This window comes from Bos mutus, chromosome 2, assembly GCF_027580195.1.
Source record: "Bos mutus isolate GX-2022 chromosome 2, NWIPB_WYAK_1.1, whole genome shotgun sequence".
Lineage (NCBI taxonomy): Eukaryota > Metazoa > Chordata > Mammalia > Artiodactyla > Bovidae > Bos > Bos mutus.
This window is the reverse complement of record NC_091618.1, coordinates 92,177,030-92,204,827: the sequence shown is the minus strand read 5'-3', so window position 1 is coordinate 92,204,827 and position 27,798 is coordinate 92,177,030. Positions and strand designations below refer to the sequence as shown.

General features: G+C 39.1%; 1 protein-coding gene across 5 annotated transcripts in view; it reads right to left on the bottom strand.

Moving 5' to 3' along the window:
* FMNL2 (formin like 2) overlaps positions 1-27,798 on the bottom strand; it is a 331,750-nt gene that overhangs the window by 119,703 nt on the left and 184,249 nt on the right. For all 5 annotated transcript variants that reach the window (XM_070390407.1, XM_070390388.1, XM_070390394.1 and 2 more), the window contains exon 2: positions 21,477-21,560. In XM_070390407.1, coding sequence (XP_070246508.1) covers positions 21,477-21,560 — 84 coding nt within the window. The remainder of the gene's footprint in view (positions 1-21,476; positions 21,561-27,798) is intronic.

The window sequence follows — 27,798 nt, the reverse complement described above, 5'->3', positions numbered from 1 at the left end:
TTTCTTTAAGTCTATTCATAGTTCATCATTTCCTCCTATTTAAAGTGTTTGAATTGAATTTGTAAGAAAGGAGGCCATACTAATAAAGCTTACCATCTTCTGCTGTCCTAAGCAAAGACTGAACCATGACTGCGCTTGTCACGTAGCAGTATTCAGTAAGGGCAGACGTCACTGTTATTGTTATTGAAGATCTAAGAATGGGCAGAGCGATGGAAGTCTGCATTTATGCTGGAAAACCTTCAAGATAATCTTCAAATCCTTTGCTCCGTCCCTTCAAGAGCCACAGCTTTCCTTTCTTCTAGACTGGAATTTCTTAAAATATACACAACCAAAGACCTGCATCTGAAGAGGTTGAGGATGCTTGTTAAATCGTAAAAATCCTCCTGGCCCAATCACAGTACTAAGGAACCTGTAGTTTCTTAAATTCTCCAAGTAGGCCTTCTGCCACTAAAGTTCATTAATCATAGCTTTAGATTATACTTCCAACTTGGATAGCTGAATCTTTCTCTTTATTCACTCTATAAAGGGAATGTGCATATCCTTGGTAACCAAAGACTTAGGAATATTTTCAGTTAGGTTTAAAGACACAGACTTACATTATAAAACTACAGGTACAGTCCATGCTTTCATGAAAAATTTGCAGTATCCCTGGAGATACTCTTCCTATAAAAACACAAGTGGTATAAACACACCTTATTGTTTCTTCATCTGAAAAATGGGAATATGAAACCCTTTTCCTCCATTATCACATATTCCTAAAACCTTTTTTTTAAGTCTTTATTGAATTTGTTACAATATGGCTTCTGCTTTATGTTTTTTGGCTGTGAGGCATGTGAGGTCTTAGCTCTCCGACCAGGGATCAAACCCTCACCACCTGCACTGGAAGGCAAAGTCTTAACCACTGGGCCATCAGTGAAGTCCCCCAAAACCTTACTTAATAATGCCTTCCAAACAAGAATAACACACTGAAGATATTTTAGAGTCTCCTAAGCTAACCATGTATCATACAAATATAAAAGATATAGGAGGGAAAAAATAAATAATAGTTCTGATCCTGACCAGGGCAGGGGGAAAAAAAGAGAGTAAGTCTCAGATTTCTTATAGAAAAAATTGCGTATCTCAAGATTCAGAGAGAGCAATAATATTTTTCAATCATTCAAGAATGTGAAAGCATTGGAAGCTCTTGTTTTAAGAGTTGCTTTTCTGCTTCTCTGGTGACTCAGACAGTTAAGAGTCCATTTGCAATGCAGGAGACCCAGGTTCAATCCCTGGGTCAGAAAGACCCCCTGGAGAAGATGATGGTTACCCACTCCAGTATTCTTACCTGGAGAATTCTATGGAGCAGAGGAGCCTGGCAGGCTGCAGTCCACAGGGTCGCAAAGAGTTGGACATGGCTGAGCAACTGATAATTTCATTTTGGGCTTCCCTAGTGGCTCATATGGTAAAGAATCTGTTTGCAATGCATGAGACATGGGTTTGATCCCTGAGTGGGGAAGATCCCCTGGAGAAAGGAATGACAACCCAATCCAGTATTCTTGCCTGAAGAATTCCATGGACAGAGGAACTCGGTGGGCTAGTCCACGGGGTTGCAAAGGGTCGGACACAACTGAGCAACTAACACTTTCACACTTTCTGGACTGTAAGTTATACCATCTGGACTCTCTGAAACTTCATTTGCCCCAATTTAAACAGTGTGCAAATACATGGGTAAAATTCATAGAATTTCAGTAGGTGCTTTGGTGAACCAAAAGGTGTAATTCATATAAGTAAACCTTCAAATTAGACAGCATGGGAAGAGATGGAGATGGAAGCTGCCAATAATGTCAACAAGTGACTGGTACCACAAAGAAAACATCCTTATGAACAGAACATAAGGATGAAAATACAGGAAAAGTTATCAGATCTTAATCATTCCCATACCAATTTCTTTCATTTACTCAGCAGAGACGTAAACATAAGAATCAAGCAGATGTCACTGAGATAGTGGTCTACTGTAAAACTTGGTTTTGATAAATGTATTGCTATAGATAGCATTAACCACCTTTCTGCAAAAGGGGACCAATGAAGTGGTGAAAGGCTGTTCAGAAACAATATTTCTCTGAAAATAAACCACTGGAAATGTTCATTTTTAAAATGCATCACTTGGACTTTCCTGATGGTCTAGTGGTTAGGAATCTGCCTGCCAATGCAGGGGACATAGGTTCAATCCCTGTTCCAGGAAGAGTCACATGCCATGGGGCAACTGAGCATGTGCACCCCAACTACTGAGCTGCCGTGTTGCAGCTCCTGAAGTCCACACCTAGAGCCTGTGCTCTGCAACAAGAGAAGCCACCTCAGTGAGGAGCCCACACCCCAAAACAGAGAGTAGCCCCCGGCTAACCGCAACTAGAGAAAGCCCACACACAGCAACAAAGACCCAGCACAGCCAAAAATAAAGAAATAAATATTTAAAAATTAAAATCTATCACTTAAAATAGCACTAAGAATCATGGAATACCTAGGGATAAATTTAACAAAATATATGCAAGACCTGTACACTAGAAACTTCAAAACATTCCAAGATATTAAAGACCTAAATAAAGAGAGATGCCACACACATAGATGGGAAGAACCAATACAGTATTGTTAAGACTGTCAGTTCTGAAATTGATCTCTGGAGTCATTACAACCTCAATCAAAAGACTTCAGGGTTTTTCTTAGAAACTGACAAGGTGATTCTAAAATTTATATAAAAATGCAAAAAAAAAATAGAATAGCCAAAATAATTTTTACAAAAGAACAAAGTTGAAGAATTCATACTACCTGATTTCAGGACAGTAATCAAGAGTGTTAAATGGAAAAAGATCAGTGAAAAAAAAAAAAAGATCAGGAAAAAAAATAAAGATCAGGGAAACAAAATAAAGAAAACAAAAATAGGCCCACACATATATAGCCAATTCATTTTTCAAAGATACCAAGGTGGTTCATATAAAAACTACAGTCTATTTAACAAATGACTGAAATAACTGTATATACATATGGGGAAAAAGCAGTGAATCTCCAGCCTTACTTCATTCCATGCATAAAAATTAACTCAAAATAGATCATAGACTAAACATAAATATCAAAACCATATATTTTCTAGAAGAAAACAGAGGAGATAATCTTTGTCTGACTTAAGTGTGCAGATTTCTTAGGCTATAAAAATGAACCACTTAAAAAATAAAAGATAAACTAAATTCTGATTACCAGAAAAACTTTAATTCTCTGAAAGATACTTATGAATATGAAAATGCAAAGCACAAACTAGGAGAAAATATTTGTAAAATATATGTGACAGACTTGTATCCAGAATATATTTTTTTAAAACTTCTACCTAAAGTTGGAAGTAGGACCTGATACTTCTGGATTATTTGACATCAGCTCCAACTTAATGCTACCAATTTGTTTACTCTCTCATTCGAAGCTGGATGTTTTGATTGATTTTCTAATAAAATACAAATGTATCAACAATAAAATCTTCAATAGTTCAATAATAAGACAACCTGATTTTTAAAAATAGGCAAGAATATTTGGCAAAACTAATACAATTATGTAAAGTTTAAAAATAAAATAAAATTAGAAAAAAATAAATAAATAAATAAAAATAGGCAAGAGATATGAACAGATCCTTCACAAAGGTAGTACACAAATGGCAAATAAGCACAGAAAAAGATATTCATCGTTAGGGAAAGGAAAAGTAAAACCACAGTTCCAGACACCAATGTGCTGTGCTGTGCTTATTCCCTCAGTCATGTTCAACTCTTTGCAACACCATGGACTGTAGCTCGCCAGGCTCCTCTGTCCATGGGGATTCTCCAGGCAAGAATACTGGAGTAGGTTGCCATGCCCTCTTCCAGGGGATATTCCCAACCCAGGTCTCCTGCATTACAGGCGGATTCTTTACCAGCTAAGCCACCAGAGAGATACCACTGCTGCTGCTGCTACGTCGCTTCAGTCGTGTCCGACTCTACGTGACCCCAGAGACGGCAGCCCACCAGGCTCCCCCGTCCCTGGGATTCTCCAGGCAAGAACACTGGAGTGGGTTGCCATTTCCTTCTCCAATGTATGAAAGTGAAAAGTGAAGTCGCTCAGTCGTGTCCGACTCTTAGCAACCCCATGGACTGCAGCCTACCAGGCTCCTCCATCCATGGGATTTTCCAGGCGAGAGTACTGGAGTGGTTTGCCATTCCCACCACTATATATATCCATAAAAATGGCTAGAATTAAAAAAACAATACCCAAGAGGTTGTGAGGATCTGGAGTAACTGGGACTCTATGACACAGCTGGTGGGAATGCAAAATGGTCCAGCCACTTTGGAAAGCACAACTGGTAAACTTTGTTGTATATAAATTATACCTCAGTGAAGATGATTAAAAAACAGTAGCTCAAAGTAATTTATTTAATAATTTATTTACTTTGTTACTGAGCATGCTGCTGCTGCTAAGTTGCTTCAGTCGTGTCCGACTCTGTGCGACCCCATAGACGGCAGCCCACCAGGCTCCCCTGTCCCTGTGATTCTCCAGGCAAGAACACTGGAGTGGGTTGCCATTTCCTTCTCCAGTTACTGAGCATAGCTCTTTCTAAAAGCTGGTCTTGATATTTTGTTGGTCTCACTTGCCATAATTAAAAAGAAATCTACAAGCTAAATAGTCAACTTTGCCAATTAATACTTTTGTAATAAATAATGCACTCCAAGGGGGTCATACAGATCTCTTAGATTTACAATTCCCAAAATATTTACATAAGTCATTCATAATTCTACTTAAAAAAAATAAATTCTGGGAATTGTGTCACAGCTGTTTCCATCAAGGTCTGAATGTACCTGCATTCCTCAAATTATTACTTTATCTTCACTGACATTTCATGAGATTTGCTTTATCCACCATCCTTATTCAATCTGCCGTGGTTTGCAGCAACCCAACACACATCCTTATTTCCTAGACATATATTCATCTTTTAAAACATAAAAACAAAAGTAACATGTGCTACCAACCTGAAAACCTAAATCTTAAAACTAAGCTCCAGTTGGGACTTTTATGATTTCTTTTTAGATATTCCACAATTTCCTATTTAACATAATAAACACACACTTACCCACTTCTTTCTAATAAGCCCTTCTTTTAATCTTCAGATCACAAGGTTCAGATAGCTTCAATCTGTGATCCACATGGTCAAAATTAGTCATTAAATCAGGCTCTCAGGCAGTGCCTGACAAGGACAGGCTAAAGAGAGACGTGGAAGCAGCTCCTTTGAAATTGGTCATCGATGAAAACATTTGCTAGCTATGACAGAGATATATTAATACAATAACGCATCTATTACGGGTGTTTATTTCATAGGATATTAGATGGACTTGGAACATTGTATGTGAAACTATGAGCCCATACATCAATAGCCTAGTCAAGCCATTGGATCAAAGTTTTTGTGAAGAGGTAACAAATCTCAGCACAATGATGGTATTTCTAGCACCTGAAGATGCTGTAAAACCATGGTCTGGTCCACAGCTAACATCCATCATGTTGATACAGAATATACACAATCTCTTCCCCTACATACAGCTGTATGTATAAACCCAAACCACATTTCTAATTCACTTTCCTTCTATCTCTTTGCACCCACAACATCTACAGTCTAACTGGAAATCAAAACCAATTCCTTAAACCTATGGCTGATTCATGTTGAGGTTTGACAGAAAACAAAATTCTGTAAAGCAATTATCCTTCAATTAAAAAATAGATAAACTTACTTAAAAAAAAAAAACAATTCCTATTTTTGCTATTTAAGTAAAATTAAAATGCTGTTTTACTACTATGGCAGGGATAAAGACAACAGATACCTCAATTTCCTCAGTGACTTCAGAAAATAACTTCTTTTAAAACATGTAATTTAAAGTTCATCAAGATCTACAGTGAATGCTACAGATAAGTAGGAGAGAATATGGGACTGAAAGCTCTGTTTTCAATTTAGTCTTGGGACCCCCCTAGTGGTCCAATGGTTAAGAATCTACCTTACAACGCAGTGGACGTGGGTTTGATCATTGGCCTGTGAACTAAGATCCCACATGCTGCAGAGCAACTGAGCCCATGTGCTGCAACTAAGACCCAATGCAGCCTAAATAAATAAATGTAAAAGAAATAAATTAAACCTTTTTCATTGTGCTTGTATGTACTTAGTCCCATCCAATTCTTGCAACCCCATGGACTGTAGCCCGCCAGGCTCCTCTGTCCACGGAATTTTCCGGGCAAGAATACTGGAGTGGGTTGCCATTTCCTCCTCCAGGGGATCTTTCCAACCCAACCCAGGGATTGAACTAGAGTCTCTTGCATTGCAGGCGGATTCTTTAACTGCTAAGCCATTGGAGAAACAATCTTTTCATTATTTATGTTTAAGATGATATCTTATTCTTTCCTCAAGCTCTTCTTTTGAAAGATTCAGCACTGTGTTTTCTGAACCACTAATGTCACAGCACCCAGCTCATCACTCTTCACAGTGTGTACTCAATAAATCACTTAACAATGAATGGATTGATGAAAACAGCCACAATCACATGGTGATCCAGGTCATCCACTGGCAGTTTTTCCAAAAAACTTTTCCAAACCATTATGGTGCTTCTCAGAACATAAAAATTTTCAGTATTCTTTTAGTATCAGCTCAACCACTTGCTGGATAACTTCCCAAAAGTCATTTGACTTATCTTTTTCATGAAAATTAAACAAAAACAACCTTCCACAGCAAAGGTGATGAGCTAGATATCCAAGGCTTAAAATAATGTAAAGTAGTATTTGTACTATCTGGTTGAAATTCTTGGCTAATACACCTTAATAAATAAATTACCTCCTAAAAGATAGTATCAGAGGTCAAGCTCAGTGTAGCTCATATACATTTAAATTGACTCTCTGAGTCTTCCTTTCCTGTAATAGTATCCCCAAGTTTACAAAAGGTGCTTATACAATAAAGCTTTCTTCAAACAGCATAACCAAGTTGTCTGAGTCAGCTCAGGCAATTTAGTTGTTTTAAGGTGCGGAAAGGTGGGGAGTGGTTAGGGGGGCTTGTAATTCCACTTGTATTCACAGGCAGGAAGGCAAGCAATGTGATGTTCACGTTCATTTGGCAAAATATAAACTCTTCACATCAAACTGAGCCCCAGGCCTCTTGCTCTGGCTGCTCATGCCGAATAGCACTTCTGAGAAAGCATTCACATCAAGCTGCCAAAAAGGATTCCTTTAAAAAGAAATAATCTCCCCTTCTTGTTTAGCTGACCTTCTCCCCATTTTCTGTTCCTCTCTCGATCCCTGTGGGATAGGCCAGCGTCTTTTCTCACTATAAAAACTGTATAACAAAGGGCACCTCTGGATGAGGGAAGATGTAAACTGGCTTCTAGGTTCAGGCTTAATTTTCCATGACTCCAGAGATATTAAACATTAGAAAGCTCACTATACAAAGAGCTGGCATTTACTTCTCTGACAGTTCTCCAGTGTTTCAGAATCAAGAAATCGGAGGCCTGGAGTAAGTCATAATGGAAGAGAAACTTTGCTTTCTGGAGGGAAACTGAAAGAAAGGTGTCTTCTTTTTAAGAGCAACTAACTCAATAACATTTCCTCTAGTTTGGAGACTTCAAGAAAAGGACAGTCCCTTTAAAATCTCAACCCAGAGACAATTCTTTTTTTTAATTTGGCAAAAATGCATGTCCCAAAGCCAATCATGCCTGGCCTGGTCCCCTACTGGACCTCATAATACACTGGTATTATACTATTCAGTCGGCCAAAGAGTTCACTTGGGTCTTTCCATAACATCTTACAGAAAAACCCAAATGAACTTTTTGGCCAACCAAATATTAACCATTTAGAGTTCTTTCCAACTCCAAATATGAGGTCATCTGTTTTGAGAGAACTCAGACTCATATCCTCTCTCACTCTATTCTTACCCTCACCTGTACAACTAAATGTGTACTCAATGGATAAACTAATGAATACATAAAAAAAAATTGATTACAATCTAAAATGAATTAAACTATCAGACTATCAAAATTGGTAATCATAGCAGAGACTAGCTGTTTACTAGGGTCACAAAGAGTAGGACATGACTGAACAACAACACTTGCCACTGCCTGGTCCAAAAAACTCCCCAGGTGTGCACCCCATTTTCATCTTTTGATTGCAAAGCTGAAACTTTATGTTGAAAACAGCCTTACCTGGGTCCCTGATTAATAATGTAGAATTTAACACCCCGTGATCAACAGTACTAAATTGGATTGTTATGTGAAAGACAAGCTTGTTATGTAAATCATTAAGTATCTTGGGTATCTACATAGTGGGTCCAATGGTGTCCCCAACCCCTATGTCATGTCCATATCCTAACTGGGAAAACCAGTGAATGTGACTATATTTAGGAAAAGGGTCTTTGTGGATACAATGAAGTTAAGGATTTTGAGTTGAGATCACCCTGGAGGATGCAGGTAGGCTCAAATCCAGTGCTAAGTGTCCTTATAAGAGACAGAAGAGAAGAAACAGACACGAGGAGAAGAGTTTGAAAAGGCCATGCGAAGAGACTGGAGTTACACAGCCACAAGCCAAGGAATGCCTACAGGCACTGGAAGCTGGAAGAGAGAGGAAGGGTTCTCCGCTAGAGCCTTGGAGGGAGCATGGCCCAGCAGACAGCTTGGTTCCAGACTTCTTGGGTCTCCAAGATCTGTGATAAAACACTCTGTAGTTTTAAGCCATGGAGTTTATAGTCATTTGTGATAGAAGTCCTAGGAATCTAACACAGCATCTGTGTGTTAACTAGCATTACTCTAACTTATACTGGAAGTTAATAACAGAAAAGGTATCAACAGCAAGTGCTGATACTTTTAAATCATAGTACATGGGACATTGTTAATAGGATGCATTCTGAGGATACAAAAGTACAAAAAAAAAATAGCCTTCACTTAGTTATTTTAGTAATGATATTGATTGTTATTTTGAAATTTTTAATATTATAGGAAGACAAATTATTGATGTTAGGAATCAAATACTTCAATGAGAAAATGATAATTATAAAATAAAAAATAAGTAAATTTATAAAAATTAATTTGGAAAATACCAGTATGAACTTACAATGTTTAGACATACATTTTCAAGGTCTAGATACTTAAACTGAGAAGCAAATTCACCCAGCAGCTGTGACAATTTAATAATATGACAACTTCTAATACCACGCCCCCAGGCAAAATAATAGGGCTCCTTGGAGAAATGTCTTATTCTAGGTCTAGTGCAAGGAAAGTACAAGTTATTCCTAAGAAATGACTTTTGCACCATAAAGCCAGCTTAAAGCATTAATAGGGTCATGTCAAAAGGACAGAGGAGCCAGCATGAAGTTCTCCTCAAATGTTAAAGTGCTGTTAACGTGAGCCTCAAAAAAAAAAAAAAAAAAAAAAAAAAAAAAAAAGCCCTGTCAGGAAGCATTTAACAGGACGCTTCCTGTGTGCTGTTTTGGATCTGTCAGGAATTCTCAGCTCCTTATTAATTCCTGAATATTCAGGAATTAAGAGGAGAGGCAAGCCTCTCCCAGGACTGAGGAATCCAGGTATTTCCTTCATTAGTTTTTCTATATGGTGATAAGTACCCTCTTCCTTTTTATGAACCATACAGTAAAAGTGATTGTTTACAAATCTCTCTCCTCAATATGGATTGCCTATGTTTTGTAAGTCTGGAATTTTAATCTTTATCTTTGCTGAGAATAACTACTTTGTAAGACAGTATATATGCCCACACCATGTTGATTAAAACACCTTTGCTCCATCAGAGCTCTGGTCCCCATGTCTTTCTTTCTCTTTCTTTCTCTCTCTCTCTCTCCCTCTCTTTTTCAGGTTGATCCCCTGGAGCGCAGAAGCTCTCTGAGTTCACTTTCCTGCCCAGGTTTCTAAGACCCTCTCGAGAAGGTGCTCTGCACCTTCACCCCATTGAGAGGGAGTCTGAGGCCTTCGTGAACAGAGCAAGCCCCATGCAGGGGCTTTATTGGCTTTCTGCGTAAACCAAGGAATATCAGCCTTTTTGTCTCTCCTTTACTTTCTTATCAGTCAACTCCGGACCACCAGGTTCTGGTCCATTAAAGGACCTCAACAAGCCCTAATGACTGAAATACACTGACTATGAAAATCCATGGCTTCACAATGCTATTCATAAAAGGAAGCCAAAGAGAACTCATTTGTCACCTTTTGAGGTATCAAACTAATGATTTACTGTGAGAAATGATGATTGAGGGAAAGAATTACAGGGATCATTATATTCCAGGGTAAACGAATACCAGATCAAACACTAGGTGCTAGCTTAATGTTGAAGGGAAATAAAATTTTAAAAACTCAGAGCTTTCTTCTTGCAAGTCTTTTTTTAAAAAATTTTTTTCTTAAATTTATTTATTTTTAATTGAAGGATAATTGCTTTACATACTGTACTGGTTTCTGCAATACATCAACATGAATTAACCATAGGTATACATATGTCTCCTCCCTTTTGAACCTTCCCTCCCACCCCTCCAGGTTGTTACAGAGCCTTCTTACAACTCTTAATGCAACTGATTCAGCCAAAAATTGGTAATTGATTTTAAAACTCATGAGGTTCAAGGCTGACAGGTAACAAGATGGACATGTGATGCCAAAATAACAGCCCACAGATTCCTTTCTGCATGAGGAGAAAACATACAACAGAGAAATTAGGTTTTCATCTGCTTCTTTGACCTTTATTATCTAATGGTGAGATACATTATTTGTCTCATATTCCAGTCAAAAGATGTTCAGCACCAATCTACCATATCTTTACAACTAACTTCTAGTTAACAGGAAATTCAGGAGCTCAGACACCTCATCAACCAGGTAAATGCAGGAAACAAAACCTTCTACAAAATGGCTTACCTGGTCACTTTACTATATGAGCATCATGAATAAAACTCTGTTCTAGATTGAAAGAAACAAAGAACATAACCACTAGATGCAATGTGTGCCTGATTCTGGACTAGATTTTCATTTGAACAAAACCAGGTGGGAAGAATATTAAGAAAACTGTGAAATATGAATTGGGCAGTAGATGCTATTAAGAAATTACTTATTCATTTTAATTGTGATGACTTTATTTGTATACAAGAGAAAATTCTCATTTTTATAAGATGTACAGTGAATTTTTAAGGTAAACTAGAAAAAAAAACCCCAAAAATCCAACTAATGCATAGTCAAAACAAGGATTACACAGAAGAGCAAGACCAAACAACCAAAACGGTAAAAGAAAAATATTAAGGGTTTGAAAGACAGACTTTATTTTTTTTTTGAAAGACAGACTTTAAAATGAATGAAACAGATCCCAAAACCTAGAATGATTTTGAAATAAACAGCATTTCAACACATCACAGGATTTGGGAAATATAGTAGAAATTCAAACAATTTAACACCAAATAACATTAAATACAGTAATAATGTCAGTGAGCCAGAGGAATCAAGGGGGAGAGGCAGAGGAGATGGCTGTCTGCTGAGGAGACAGATGAAAGCCTCAATGAAGTGAGTGGTACTAAATACAGAATCAAAGCCTGGAACTTGGGGATGGAGGTTTAAGGCAGATTAAACCTAGAGTCTTGGAGCAAGAAGAGAGGGAACAGAGCAAGGGGAAGACTGTGGCTGCCCCACTATCTTTTCCCTCAGCTTCTATTCCACTGAGTATGCTATCTACTGTTGTTCAGTCACTAAGTCATGTCCAACTCTTTGTGACCCCATGGACTGCAGCACACCAGACTTCCTTGTCTTTCATTGTCTCCAAGAGTTTGCTCAAACTCATGTCTGTTGATTCAGTGATGCCATCCAACCATCTCATCCTCTGTCATCCATATGCTGTTCCAATGACTAACCTGGCAGCTGCCACTGAAGCAGGCTACAACCCATCCTTCCCACCCTTTCTCATCACTCCTCATTTAATTCCCCTGGGGCTCCAAAGACAAACCCTCATGATCTGGAATCTGATGATCCATAAGAAATCATTTACTGGTATCCAGTAATATTTGCTTACCTAGCACAGAAGAGCTCTAACTGGCTCACAGAAACACGAATAGTTGAAAAAAAAAAAAAGATATATGTACGCTCTTCAATATTTTAGGAAATTTGACTCTAGTGGCAAAGTGGCTTAATAAGTTATCCAGTAAGTAACTTCCTTGTATTTCAAAATAAATAGTACTAGAAATTAAGTGAAGGGTTTAAAAAGAATTATATTCTTAATGATTAAATACATTCAAATGGTAAGGATCAGTTGTGTTAAAAAAGACAAGAGAGCATGGTAAAGCTGCAAGATATAAAATTAATACATAGAAATCCCTTGCATTCCTATACACTAACAATGAGAAAACAGAAAGAGAAATTAAGGAAACAATCCCATTGCAATGAAAAGAATAAAATACTTAGAAATAAATTTACCTAAAGAAACAAAAGACCTATATATAGAAAGTTATAAAACACTGATGAAAGAAATCAAAGATGATACAAATAGATGGCGAAATATACCATGTTCATGGATCGGAAGAATCAATATAGTGAAAATGAGTATACTACCCAAAGCAATCTATAGATTCAATGCAATCCCTATCAAGCTACCAACGGTATTTTTCACAGAACTAGAACAAATAATTTCACAACCTGTATGGAAACACAAAAAAACCTCGAATAGCCAAAGCAATCTTGAGAAAGAATGAAACTAGAGGAATATACCTGCCTGACTTCATACTATACTACAAAGCTACAGTCATCAGTATGGTACTGGCACAAAGACAGAAATATAGATCAATGGAACAAAATAGAAAGCCCAGAGATGAATCCATCCACCTATGGACACCTTATCTTTGACAAAGGAGGCAAAAATATACAATGGAGAAAAGACAATCTCTTTAACAAGTAGTGCTGGGAAAACTGGTCAATCAGCTGTAAAAGAATAAAACTAGAACACTTTCTAACACCATACACAAAAATAAACTCAAAATGGATTAAAGATCTAAATGCAAGACCAGATACTATAAAATTCCTAGAGGAAAACATAGATTACTCTCTGACGTAAATCACAGCTAGATCCTCTATGACCCACCTCCCAGAGTAATGAAAATAAAAGCAAAAATAAATGGGACTTAATTAAATTTAAAAGCTTTTGCACAATGAAGGAAACTATAAGCAAGACAAGAAAAGACAGCCTTTTGAATGGAAGAAAATAATAGCAAATGAAACAACTGCCAAAGAATTAATCTCCAAAATATATAAGCAGCTCAATACCAGAAAAATAAATGACCCAATCAAAAAATGGGCCAAAGAACTAAACAGACATTTCTCCAAAGAAAACATACAGATGGCTAAGACACACATGAAAAGATGCTCAACATCACTCATTATCAGAGAAATGCAAATCAAAACCACAATGAGGTACCATCTCACATTGGTCAAAATGGTTGTCATCAAAAAGTCTACAAACAGTAAATGCTGGAGAGGGTGCAGAGAAAAGGGAACCCTCTTACACTCTTGATGGGAATGCAAACTAGTACAACCACTATGGAGAACAATGTGGATGTTCCTTAAAAAACTGGAAACAAAACTGCCATATGACCCAGCAATCCTGTTGCTGGGCATACACATCAAGGAAACCAGAATTGAAAGAGGCAAGTGTAACCCAATGTTCACTGCAGTACTGTTTACAATAGCTAGGACATGGAAGAAACCTATATGTCCACCAGCAGACGAATGGATAAGAAAGTTGTGGTACATATACACAGCAGAATTCAGCTGTTAAAAAGAACACATTTGAGTCAGTTCTAATGATGTGGATGAAACTGGAGCCTATTATACAGAGTGAAGTAAGTCAGAAAGAAAAACACCAACACAGTACATTAATGCATACATATGGAATTTAGAAAGATGGTAATGATGATCCTATGTGCAAGACAGCAAAAGAGACACAGATGTAAAGAACAGACTTTTGGACTCCGTGGGAGAAAGCGAGGGTGGGATGACTTGAGAGAATAGCATTGAAACATGTACATTACCATAGGTGAAACAGATGACCAGTCCAAGTTCCATGCATGAAACAGGGCACTCAAAACCAGTGCACTGGGATGACCCAGAGGGATGGGATGGGGAGGGAGATGGGAGGAAGGTTTGGGATGGGGGAACACATGTACACCCGTGACTGATTCATGTCAATGCATGGCAAAAACCACGACAATATTGTAATTAGCCTCCAATTTAAAAAAAAAAAAAAAAAGCTACCTAACACATATATATGGAATCTAGAGAGAGGGCACTGATGAACCTAGATGCAATGCAGCAATGGAGATGCAGATGTGGTGAGCGGATTGTGGACACAGTGGGGGAGAGAGAGGATGTGATGAATTGGGAGAGTAGCACTGAAACATGTCCATTACCCTATGTAAAATAGACAGCCAATGGGAATTTGCTGTATGATGCAGGGAGCTCAAATCTGGTGCTCTGTGACAACCTGGGGTGGGGTGGGATGTGAGGTTGGAGGGAGGTAGGTTCAAGAAGGAGGGGGCCTATGTATACTTAGGGCTGATTCACACTGATGTATGGCAGGGACCAAGACAACGTTATAAAGCAATTATCCTCCAATTAAAAATAAATAAACTTATTTTTTAAAAGGGAAAATTACTCTCACCATACTGGCGTATCTGAGTACACTCGAGTACCTTTGTGCAGTAGAGTATCTTAGCACACTGGAGCACCTTAGAGCCATTGGCCTGGCTCAGCACCTGCTGAGTGGGAGGAAGGACCTTCCCCATTCCTGACCAGGACACATGCCAAGCCTGGAGAGCTGCAATCTAATCTCCCTGAAGTGCTAAACACAGGAAGCTGAGTCTAAGTGGGTATGATTTCCTGCCACTTCTTCACTCTCCCCTTTTTTGTTTTTGTTTTTAATCTCCTTCTCCCATATCATTCTATACAAGCAAAGTAAGGAAAGACCCCTGTCTCTTGCTAGGTTATAATGCCAAGCAAGAGCCAGCCATTAGGGGGCAAGGTAGAGCTGTGCCAAATCAACTCTCCCTTCCTCGCCCCCACAAAAAACAAAATTGTGTGGCCTCCAGCAAAGTCACAGGAAAGCTTTCTAACCCAGCTCAGGTGTGGTACTGCTAACATTTTGGAGACAGGATTATATACATTCACGGAATCTATACCCATCAGTATTAGTCATCTGCAAGGTCCTGAATTTTTGACCACTTCCACTTACCCAGCAGAGGAAATTTATGAACCAAGTCCACCACCACCACTAAGTTCTATAGATCATGCCCCTTCTACACCAGTATCGCCTGAGAAGCCAAAGAATGAAGCCTTGGTGATAGCCCCTTACCCACCACAATGTTTGTTTTAATGTATTATTTCCAGGTCCCTAATAACTAAAAAGGCTCATGACTGGAGCTTGGAATTGGTGTTCTTGTCTAAGTAGCCAGAGTGCCCTTGGCACTGGCCATGTCATTTATATTTTTGAGCCTCCACTTCATCAACTATAAAGTAAGTTAGGTGAACAGAAAGGAAAGGCAAACGGACTTCTGCTTTACTTCATATGATCCAGTACAGTTAAATTTTCTTTTCTTTGACAAGCATGTAACTTTTCTAGTAGAAATATTTAAAGAGTGGCTTAAAATAAATGACTTCTAACAACCCTTCCACATATAATAATCTTAAAGTCTTAAGTTCATCCAGATCTCTAAGGTCCGTATGTGCAGCCTCCACCCTTCAAGCGTGGGAAATAGTCAAGACCCCAAAGCCAACCAGTACAGCATAGGATCTGAGTTTAGGGAGCACAAGGTCTGTGTTTAGGGAGCAGAGGGTCTGTGGTTAGGAAGCACAGGAGCATGAGCAAGGGCTTTCCCTCTCTGTCCAGGTAAAAAGACCAATGAGAAAGATCTCTTACTGCTACACAGCTTGTAGTTTTGTGTGCAGTTGCCACAAGAACTCAACATGTCCAGCTTTTTACTCTCACATTGTCATCTCAGGCTATAATAAAACTAGCTCATTGCCCTCACTGAGTCCTCTGCCTGCTGACTACAGCACAGAAATAACTTCTCTGGCATTCACCTACCACCATCCAAAATCCAAAAGAAAAGCCTCTCTTTTCTCAGCTTCTATCTTCCCACTCAGACCAGAGTTATATGGTTTTCCCATTTCTAACCTCTGAGACCTAGGTGATGTTGGTTAAGTTCAGGTCATCTTCACATTTATGCAGTAATTCTAGGAAAGGACTAATGGATACTGCTGAAATACTGTTACTGTTGAAAACTCTTTGAGATTTACTCTCTTTGCTCCTGAAACCAGCCAGAGAACTGGATTTTCAGTTGACCATGGGAGGCGGAGATAGAGCTTCATCACAGACATGCCCATATAAACTCCTCCTTATATACATCAGGCACCTTGCCCTCTTTACTAAAGTTTCCAGAATTAAGCAATGAAGTTTAGTTTCACTTATCACAAGCAAATTACATGAACAGGTAGAGGAAGGCGAAAAGGATAAAGAAACAGCAAATCTATACTTCCAAGCTGCCGTTTCTACCTTCTTCCTCCTGCCTTCTCTTCTTTCTTGTCCACTGTCCCCCAAACATTATTTAGCTATTCTCTCTTTCATTCAACACACTTTCAGTAAGCACTAAGCCAGGTGGTGGAGATGTACCAATAAACATGGCCCATTCCCTTGAATAGGTGGAAGCCGTGTTTTTAGTCGCTCTTGGTGGAAGCTGTGTTTAGTTGCTCAGTCATGTCTGACTCTTTGTGACCCCATGGACTGTATGTAGCCTGACAGGTTCCTCTGTCCATTGGGATTCTCCAGGCAGGAATACTGGAGTTGGTTGCCATGCCCTCCTCCAGAGGGTCTTCCCAACCTAGGGAATGAACTCGGGTCTCCAGCATTGCAGGAGGATTCTTTACCATCTGAGCCACCAGGGAAGCCCAAGAATACTGGAGTGGGTAGCCTATCCCTTCTCAGGGGATCTTCCTGACCCAGGAATCAAACTGGGGTCTTCTACCTTGCAAGCTGATTCTTTACCAGCTGAGCTACCAGGGAAGCCTCTTGGTGGAAGAGAACTATCCAAAGACTTATAAAATAAGTGACAGCCTGTTGCAACCACCTGAAAGTATGAAAAAATTGATGATTCCAACAAAATGGTGAATTGTATTCAACGGAATTCGAAGCTGAATCACGATAAGACATTTATTCTGACCCTCTGTATACACTTCCTAAAGGAAAACAGTAGATCTGCACAATGCCCACAGCAGATAGAAAATTTTAAAGTTATTATCCGTGACAACATAATTTTTATTCAGTAATAATTGGATATGTTTTATGTTCATCTTGTTCAAAAAGAAAGTTTATCAAACTTTACAGCTTCATACAATATTTTTTGTAAGTGAGGAAATCAGTGTGGAGGAAAAACGGGGGCAGGAAAAATTTGATGAAGCCATGAGATAAGACTGGCAAATAGAACACAGCCCACCAAGATACTGTATGCTGGGTGAGAGCTGACCACAAACCTAGCTCTGAGCATTCTGGCAGCCAAGGGTAAAAAAGGAGAAACATGACCAGTTCCATGACTCACAGTGTCCACGTAATAATTTTTCATAGGACTAAAACCTGAAGTAACCTCTCCCTAGGTCCTCCAACACTCATGTTCACATTCTTCCTTTCAGAATTAAATTTCTTTAATATCCAATTTCACTTTTCACACCTTGCCTATAACATGTATTTTAAAATAACAGATAATATATCTTCATTTTTTGCTTTAAAAGAAATAAAACTATCATTTGTATTTAGTATGCTATTCTGCACAAAGCCTCAGGGTCCAGAGAATGGCTTGTGCATCAGGCAGCAATGATAAAACACCATGGTCATTGTTTTAAGACTTCACAAAACAGAAGTTCACCTTGATATTTTCTTGGACTGAAAATCTATAGCTATGGCTTTTCCTGACTGCATCATCTGCCATGTGTTTAAATCGTATACTTGTAGAACATGAGGACTGATTGAACACAGTAAATTTTCCTGAATTTTTTGAAGACAAATTGACACTAAAAATAATCATGGGTCCAATACTTAATACCTGGGCTGCTCAGCAGCAGCAAAAGCAGCCACACCATTTATGAGGCACTTACTATATGTCCAGGGTTAGTCTTTGTACTTTATATACATACCTCCAATCTTCAAAATAGTTTAAGAATGTTAGTATTAACTACATTTTACAGATGACGGGGAAAAATGAAGATCATTAAAATAGCGAATATCTTTGTTTTTAAATGTTGTATTATACATGTTCAAAAATTCACAAAAGTTGAGATTATACTATAATCTAACATATTCCACCAAGATTCAACTAAAGATTTTCCCAAATTTCCTTTACACACCATTTTTTTGATGAAGTTTTTTATAGAAAAGTCTTAGTCATATAATTTCACCCCTATATTAGTACACCATTTTTTAAAAATAAAGACGGATCCTTATTTAATCCAATGCCAAAGCCCAACAAAGTCAATGATAATTTCTTGGAATCATCTCATAATTACTTTGGAGTCACAAGTCAAATATCCCAAATTTTCTCTAAGTCTTTTTACAGTTGGTTTGTTCAGATTAGGATCCAAAGAAAATCCACCCATTTAGTTATTTCTCTTGAGTTTTCCACACCTCTTTTTTCCCTATCTCTGGTTGCTTTAAGCAAATGTCTCTTTTGAGGCGTGATTCACATATCATAAAATTCACACTTTTAAAGTGTATAATCTTAATATATTCACAAGACCATGCAATCATCACACTATGTAATTCCCAACACTATGTAATTTGCTGTGAGTTTTGTCACACTAAAAAGGAACCAGCACACATTAGCAGTTACTGCCCATCCCCCACTCCCAGGCTATGGCAACCATTAATCTACTTTCTGTCTCAGTGAGTTTTTCTATTCTGGAGATTTCATATAAATGAAATCACAAAAGCAAATGTATTTTGAGTGTCTATCAGATTAGGTACCATTGACAGATATAGATAGGTACCATAAATACATATGACATAAATTCTGTCAATAACAGATAGTCAACAAATACCAACGCATTATATTTGCCATATAAATACTACATTATGAATGCTCTAAACTCATGGTTTTTATCCTTCACCTCACAAACATACATAGAAGAAACAGAATTCATGTATGTGACATACTAATGGGTTACCTATATGTGACAGGAAGTCCAGTTTTCTGCTGGCCATAATTCCCACAATAACCAACAGTTAACCAAAAATGAAAGTTCACCATAATGGTGGCTCAGTGCCTGTCTTACAACTCCCAGCTTCCTCTTGCTGTCAGAAAAGCATACCAGAATGCAAGTTGGAGAAATAGAGATAACATGTATTTTTACATTTATTTTTAGTATACCATTCACACACTTTAGCACATTATAAGGAAGGAAGTAAAGAGCTAGTGGTTAAGGGAACAGCCCCCAGAATGCGCATATTCTCCAGGGTCAGACTTGTACACCCCTTTACCACATAACAGCCATGTGACCTTTGGCAATGATTTAATCTCTAAGTTTCAGTTTCCCTGTATGTCAAATGGAGATACTAATGAGTATGACTGCTTTCAAGATTTAACACAAAACTCTTATGAAGAAAATCTGCTTACTAAATGTTGGTTAGTGGCAGTAATACTTGTGATCATTTCACTATTTTTAACAAATCACATACGCCACTTCACAACTGACAGAGCCACTTCCGTTTGCAGCTGTCAGCATGTGTGAGACTGACCACCAGAGAGGAACGGATAAAGTAGCTCAATCATCCACACCCTGGCATATTAACATTGAAGGGAAATAACAACCTGAACTTGGAGAATTTGAAACTCAGAAACATTAAGATAACTGACTTGTTACTCCCCTGTCTCAAGATCCCCACCAGACCTCACCACCAACTCTATGAAGCTACTTATGGACTGAGAGGAGCACAGGTATTAGAAACGTCCGTCACCAACAGGCTTTCCTTTCCGGTACGCTGGAGACAGAAACCACCTCCCCAGACAACCTTCCTTTGCCTGTGCTCTAGGCTTCCTGTCATACCCAGGATTTCTAACCCCCTGCCTTGGATCTCTCTCATTTGTGTGGTTACCTTTCCTTTATACTAATTATCACTATACTATTTGTTCACTAGCATATTTCCTGGCAATCATTTTTCCTGGCAATAATAGACTTAGGTAATGTTTATTGAAAGTTAAGTCTTAAGGAAGAAGATTATATCTGTAAAATTTTATTCTTTTGCCTCATGATCCTAGGCAATAAGCTTTCTCTTCAGCCTCTATCTACTCGTAGGGCTCAATATAGCATGGAGAAGAGAGGATGGCGTCCTCATCCTCTTTTAGTTCAGGAGCTAAAGTGAAACAACACACAATGGGTGCTTCAAGACGCTCCATGAGAACTGCAGACATCTATTCCTTAGGGAACATGGACCCTCTACCTTTGAGGAACAGAAAATGCCTCTGCTCCCCACAATCTGTCCCGCAGCAGAGACCCAAGGGAGCTGAGTTAGGAATTACAACACTCCCAGGAATTTCCAGGGTGGCAGGGGTTGCAGAGAGGGGCACTACCCCATGAAGACATTCATGGCACAAAGTCAAAGAGCTAATACATAATATACACAGTCTAACTTTAGAGGGTAAGCCTTCTAGACTTGAAATAACTAGCTGGTACCTAGCCCAGGAGTGAAGTACCCCCAAAATTACTACCAATTACAGCAGAATAGTATGTAACATTTAAAAAGAATGTGGTAAGGACATGTATACTGATGAAAATATCAAGATACAGAAGAGTATTCGTGGGTATTCACATATTGTTTCTAAAAAACAAAAACAAACTAGACGGAGATACTTCAGTCTTACCAGTGGACCTCTAAAATGCAGAATTTGGAGGGTAGAGAGAAAGAAAATGGAGAATTTCCCTTTTTATTTTATATCCCTCTGAAGAGTATAAATTTGTTATGAATTAATGATAAAAACACCTGCTGGAGATTTGCCAAAATATGAAATAATTTTTTTATCAGCCTAAGTAACATCTCTTTATAAACAATTCACCTTCTGGCATCAATATGTATCAACACACATGAAAAGAAAAGCCATCTAAATTAGAGAACCTGAATTATTCAAGAAGCATAAACTGCTATGCAAGATAAATAGAAAAACAGATCAGCTACATTTGATTTGACCACTTGACCAGATTTATCAGAAATTTTACATGAAAATCATTTAAAAATCGAGAATTAAGATAATGCAAGACTAAAATGTCTTTTTCTAACTTTTTCTTTGGTCATGAGAAACAGGAAGGCAAATCACAAAACAGAAATCCATGTATCTCTTGGAAAAAGTCTGATATATTTAGGGTATAAATCTGGTTCTCTTCTCTATGTGTTCAAAAAGCATCAGTGTTTCTTACCTGATCACAGATCAGTTCCCACTTTTTCTCATTGTCATACTGCCGCAGCAACCTGGCTTTGTCAGGGGGTAGGTTCATAGCATTCTGTAAGAAAAAAAAAAAAAAAAGAAAGAAATATGTCACATCTCACAACAAGAATAACAGGCCACTCATGGGCAGGCCAAAGAATACTACTATGGTTCTTTAATGACTTCAACTCCTAGCATCTGATGAAATAGAAATACCCTATACAAGTCATTTAAATATCAAATTGCTTGAATGGGAGGAGACAGGCTCTGAAGTCCTATGTTGGGACACTGGGGTGGTCTGCTCTGAACTACAGATTTGCATTTCAGCAAAAGTAATTACTTCTTCACTTAATAGCCGGCTCCCAGTCTTCTCAACAAAGCACCAGAGGTTATTGAGAAGGTACTGTCCCAATTTTCTTTTCCAGGGATAAGAGTCTTCCATTTTGAACAGTGGGAACTTGATTTTGTTATATCCTTATCAAAATTTGCTCCCAATTCCTTTTGAAGTACTACAGCCCCACCAGACACAGAACAGAAAACACTAAAAGAAAACTCAACGAACAGAACCATTGATAGATAACATCAATAACATCAACTTTGACTCGCTTTGATAGACTATGAGTAAGGGAACAGATGAAAGAAGAGAAAAAAACAATGCAACCAGTTTTTGTCCCCTCTGTGAGAGGACAGCACTCCTTCATGACATAGGTTAATATCAGTAACCTCTACTTTCAATTTATCTGAGAAATGGGGTTTGCAGTGAGAAATGGATCATGAGCTAAAAGATGTCCAGACATCAGACTTCATGAAACCCTCCTCCATTAATAGAGCACACTTTCTATAGTGTTGATGGTAATTTTCCTAGGGCTTCCCTGGTGGCTCAGTCAGTAAAGAATCTGCCTGCAATGCAGGAGACCTGGGTTTGATCCCTGGGTTGGGAAGATCCACTAGAGGACGGCACAGCTACTCACTCTAGTATTCTTGCCTGGAGAATCCCCATGGACAGAGGAACCTAGCGGGCTGCAGTCCATGGGGTCCGCAAAGACATGGACACGACTGAGCAACTAAGGACACACTCAGATACATACACATTAGTCAATGTCCCAAATAACCAATCATATACATTTTCAAGATACTTGTCTTGGGTCTGATGTGATTTCAAGATACTTGGGCATGGAGCATGTCAGAAAGAGAGAGCCCCAGAAGAAATTCCTACCTTTTCCCCTGGTCTCCCTAAAGTTCCCATGCTTTAAACAACTGAGCCAAATATTCAACTAATTTCATATATTAACTGTCCCATCTAATCCCTTGTATCAACACTCTAAATCATATCTGGCTCATAATAAATAATATAGCCCCTTGCCTGGGTCAATATTTGAGTAGACAAATGTAGAGGTCTTGAACTTATAATGCTCAAATCCCTAGCTCTCTGGAGGACTTGGACTTACAGAGAAATGGTTCCCCTTGCCACTATTATTGTCTCATGTCATCCAGGAAAACAAATTTAATAGAGCCGAGGGTGGGTGAGTTATTCTGACTTAATAGCAGACAATTAACCTTTGATGATTTTGACTGATATAACTGAAGCATTTTCCCCAAAGCTCAATCTAGTATCCAGACTAATGTGCATAAGGAGGTAGTAGATATGTACCACTTATCAATTTGAGTCTAATAACCTTTTTCAGAATATTAATTTTTTAATAACCCCAAAGCTTACAACATTATTAGAAAATCTTTAGACTCCAGAGTTTTCAATGATACTACCAAGGTTTCTCCATAAAAATATCTAAAATGGGAAAAATATTTTCATATGGCCTATCTCTATGGAATATCTACTTCAAGTAAAACAGAAAATAACTACTTGTATTTATTGGCAATTACACTTTTATAATATTCAACAACCACCCCTGAGATAAAGCAAAGGAGAATTCCATACGTGTCTTTCTGAGGGAGCCCAACATTATTGATCATTAAATAACCAGCCCATAATTGCTTATTTGCACCCAAGAGATAGATTATTTCCTCTTAAACTGATTTTGACCCTCATGTTAGTACCCCTGGGTGTGCATTAAATATGAACAATAAGATTAGAAGGTAGATCAATGAGTTTTTTTCCCCGAGTCTTTATTAACCTCTCGTGATACAAAGCGGTAACACAATGAATACCAAAACTCCTACAAGGTGCTGAGCACTGTATGGGCACTCTGTATGCATAATTTCATCTTCGTAACAAGCCCATGGGATAGATATAACTTCCCCAATTTTACAAATGAGAAAACAGGCCTAGGAATGCTTACTCAAGGTTAGACTTCTTTACAGAAGAAAACAGGACCTAAACTTAGTCTGTTGGACTCCAAGGACAAACAGTAAAAATGCCAGGCTTTTTTTTTTCGGGGGGGGGGTGGCATCAAAGTAGAATGGCAAATAACTGACTTTCTGTTAGTACTCCACAAGACAATCACGCAGAAGCAGTATGCAAATAGTGATACGGAAATTAGATGCAGGCCCTGTTGTTACTGCAAAGAGAAAGCCAAGATAATCCTTTCTGGATCAACTTTTCTTTTAATAAAACAGTCCTTCATTCAAATGTTTAGGAAGCACCACCCTAGCACAAGCACTGTGCTCCACAGCACAGTGGGGACCCTAACAGATAGAGCCTCCATGGGGCATCATATTCCAATGAGATGAAGGTGAAACAAACTAATCTTCTCAAACTCTGAGAAGTCCTGTTAGAGATTATCAGAAGGCAACTTATAGACTGAACTATCTGCAAAGAGGGCTTCCCTGGTGGCTCAGATGGTAAAGAATCTGCCTGCAATGCAGGAGACCTGGGTTTGATCCCTGGGTTGGGAAGATCCCCTGCAGAAGGCAATTCTTGCCTGAAGAAGTCCATGGACAGAGAGCATGGAAAAGCTATGGTTTTTCTAGTCATCATGTACGGATGTGAGACCTGTACCATAAAAAAGGCTGAGAGCCAAAGAATTGATGTCTTCAAACTGTGGTGCTGAAAAAGACTCCTAAGAATACCATGGACAGAAAGGAGATCAAACCAGTCCATCCTAAAGGAAATCAACCCTGAATTTTCATTGGAAGGACTGATGCTGAAGCTGAATTCTTTGGCCACCTGATGCAAAGAGCTGATTCATGGGAAGGACCCTGGTGCTGGGAAAGAATGAAGGCACGATGAGAAGGGGACGACAGAGGATGAGATGGTTGGATGGCATCATTGACTCAATGGGCATGAGTTTGAGCAAACTCCTGGAGATACTGAAGGACAGGGAAGCCTGGCATGCTGAAGTCCATGGAGTCGCAAAGAGACAGACATGACTGAGTGACTGAACAACAACAACATCTGGAAAGACTTCCTAAGGAAAAGATAACAATTAAGGTTAAGTTCCAGAAATGAGAAAAGGTGAGTCAGGTAAAGAGTGGATGGCAGTGTTCTGGGCAGAGAAAACAGGGGAAAGATGCTAAGGTAAGGAACAGCTGGATAAATCAAAGCTGAAAGTGAGTCAACATGGCTGGAGAGAAAACAAGAGAGGAAATGAGGGAAAGATAAAGTGGGAGAGGTGAGTCAAGGCTGGGCCATGTCCAGCCATGTAGGACTGGAGTCAATACTTTTCCTTTGCTCTACAGTGCAATGAGAAACCAGTGAAGGCTTGTAAGCATGAGATGACATAATCAGGTTATGTTTTACAAAGATTATCATGGGTGCTTTATGGACAACTGATTAGAAACAGCACAAATGCAATCAGGGGGACCAGTTGAGAGTAGTTCAAATGAACGGCAGCAGCCAGGGCAGTAGTTCGAATGAATGCCGGTAGGCTGGGACAAGGCAGGTGAGATCTCGACTGAAGCAGGTGGATAGGTGTCAGAAATAGTATGTGAAACTGACTGGATAGACTTAAGGGCTGAGGGAGAATGTTGAGTGTTAACACCTGGTTTCTACCTTGAGTCACTAGGTGAACGGTGGTCTGTTTAAGAGGGGCACGCTGCAAAGGTGGCAAGGATCTGGAGGAGGAGGTGAAGAATAAGATCTCTAAATGGCCCTAACTGGTTAGGTATATGATAGCTAAGAAACATCCAAGAAAACACTCAAGCAGTCAGGTAGATGTACAGTTCTGAAGGTCAGAAGAAAGGTCTGCATCTTTCTGAATGAGAAGAGTCCTAAGTCTTTCTGAACCTGAGAACTAGTTATCATCAGCACCCACACATAAAAACACACACTCGGTAATCATTCACCAAGCATTTAAAATCAACCCTTAACCAGGTCAAGCCTCTGAGCAGTTCAGGTATACATTACCCAGCTTAATAAATCTATAAGGACTGTGAGGAAGCAGCTCCATTTAAAATCAGACCCTCCACAGAGGCCTGGTTAAAGTTCAGGGATGTTGTGATTAGCTGGCAAGAACTGCCCTTAGACTTTCTGAGAATGCATTCATTCCTTTTGAGCTGTATAGGGCAGGCCTTGGGAATCCAAACTAAACATTTGTGCAGGTAACTCCTGAGAGCCCAAGCTGTTTTCTGAGGAATCTGATGTGAAGAGTCCACTCATTAGAAAAGACCCTGATGCTGGGAGAAATTGAGGGCAGGAAGAGAAGGGGACAACAGAGGATGAGATGGTTGGATGACTTCATCGACTCAATGGATGTGAGTTTGGCAAACTCTGGGAGATAGAGAACAAGGAGGCCTGGTGTCCTGCAGTCCATGGGGTTGCAAAGAGTCTTAACACAACTTAGCCACTGAACAACACTGGCTGTCTCTCCAGGCTCCACTACTGTCTGTATAACAATGGACTGCCCTTCTATTCGGCAGAAAACGTACAACTTCCAAGTGGTCCTAACCCCTGTGACAACTCAACCTCATACATACTTAGTGGTATCTCAACACAGAGCACTCCTTCTCTCCATTTTTTTTTTTTTTTTTCCTGTAAGGAATGTCCCCTTCTATTCCACCTGGCAAATTTTAAGAATCAGCTCAAATATCATTTACCATTAGAACCTTCAGCCAACTACTCCAAGAAGACATACCCTCTGGTTGGGCTCTGACAACACTGTATGCTGCTGCTGCTGAGTCGCTTCAGTCGCGTCCAACTCTGTGCAACCCCATAGACAGCAGCCCACCAGGCTCCCCCGTCCCTGGGATTCTCCAGGCAAGAACACTGGAGTGGGTTGCCATTTCCTTCTCCAATGCATGAAAGTGAAAAGTGAAAATGAAGTCGTTCAGTCGTGTCCTACTCAGCGACCCCATGGACTGCAGCCCACCAGGCTCCTCCATCCATGGGATTCTCCAGGCGAGAGTACTGGAGTTCCTTTACAGCACCACACACACTGTGCCTTAATCATCTGTGAGCCTATCTAAATCACTCCCCAACTAAGTACTTCAAGGATAATTTCTTTTGTTAATCCCCAAATCAGATACAGTACAAGGCAAACAGGAGGCACTCAACAAGCTGCTGAATCAATGAAAAGCAAGCTAACTCATATTATTCAGTCTGACAATATCTTCACTGATTTAGCATTTATGCTTTAGCTACTGACAAAGTCTACAAACTAAAGAGACTTTTTTCTTATAAAAGCTCAATGATAATGTCTATTACTTATTAGTAATTACCTTCCAAACAGGAATTCATGGGGTAACAAATCAAGTTCAATTCTAGCAACATTTCCTTAAAAGGAAAAATATTTTACACATCCTTCTGCCACATATAATAATCCATGGAACCTGAACTTTGTTTTGTTGCCAGTAAATTCAAATCAGTATCAACTGTAATAATTAGTCTAATCCAAAAGTTCCTTAGGGGCTTCCCAGGTGGCACAGTGGTAAAGAATCCGCCTATGTAGGAGATGCAGGTTCGATCCCTGGGTCTTGAAGATCGCCTGGAGAAGGAAATGGCAACCACTCCGGTATTCTTGCCTGGACAATCCCATGGACAGAGGGGCCTGGCGGGCTACAGTCCATAGGACTTGCAAAGAGTTGGACATGACTTAGCAACTAATTGACAAATGAAAGGGGTAGTTACCTTTATGGTAGATATTGTTTTTAAATTCACTTTCCATCTCAGAATATTTTAAAAATGGAAGATTTAATAACTAGATAACAACACATTATGCAAGTTTCTGGGTATTTCATGGAGAAATTATGGTTAAGAGAGTCTATAAGAGTCTATACATTAGAAGTGATACTTATAGATTATCATATACAACACAGAGAAGAATGAAAGTTCCCAAACCATTCAGAACCAGATAAACCCAAGCCTTAGGAATAGAGTTTTCTGGTCTCAGCTCTTGCCCTGGATTCATGGGAACAACGAA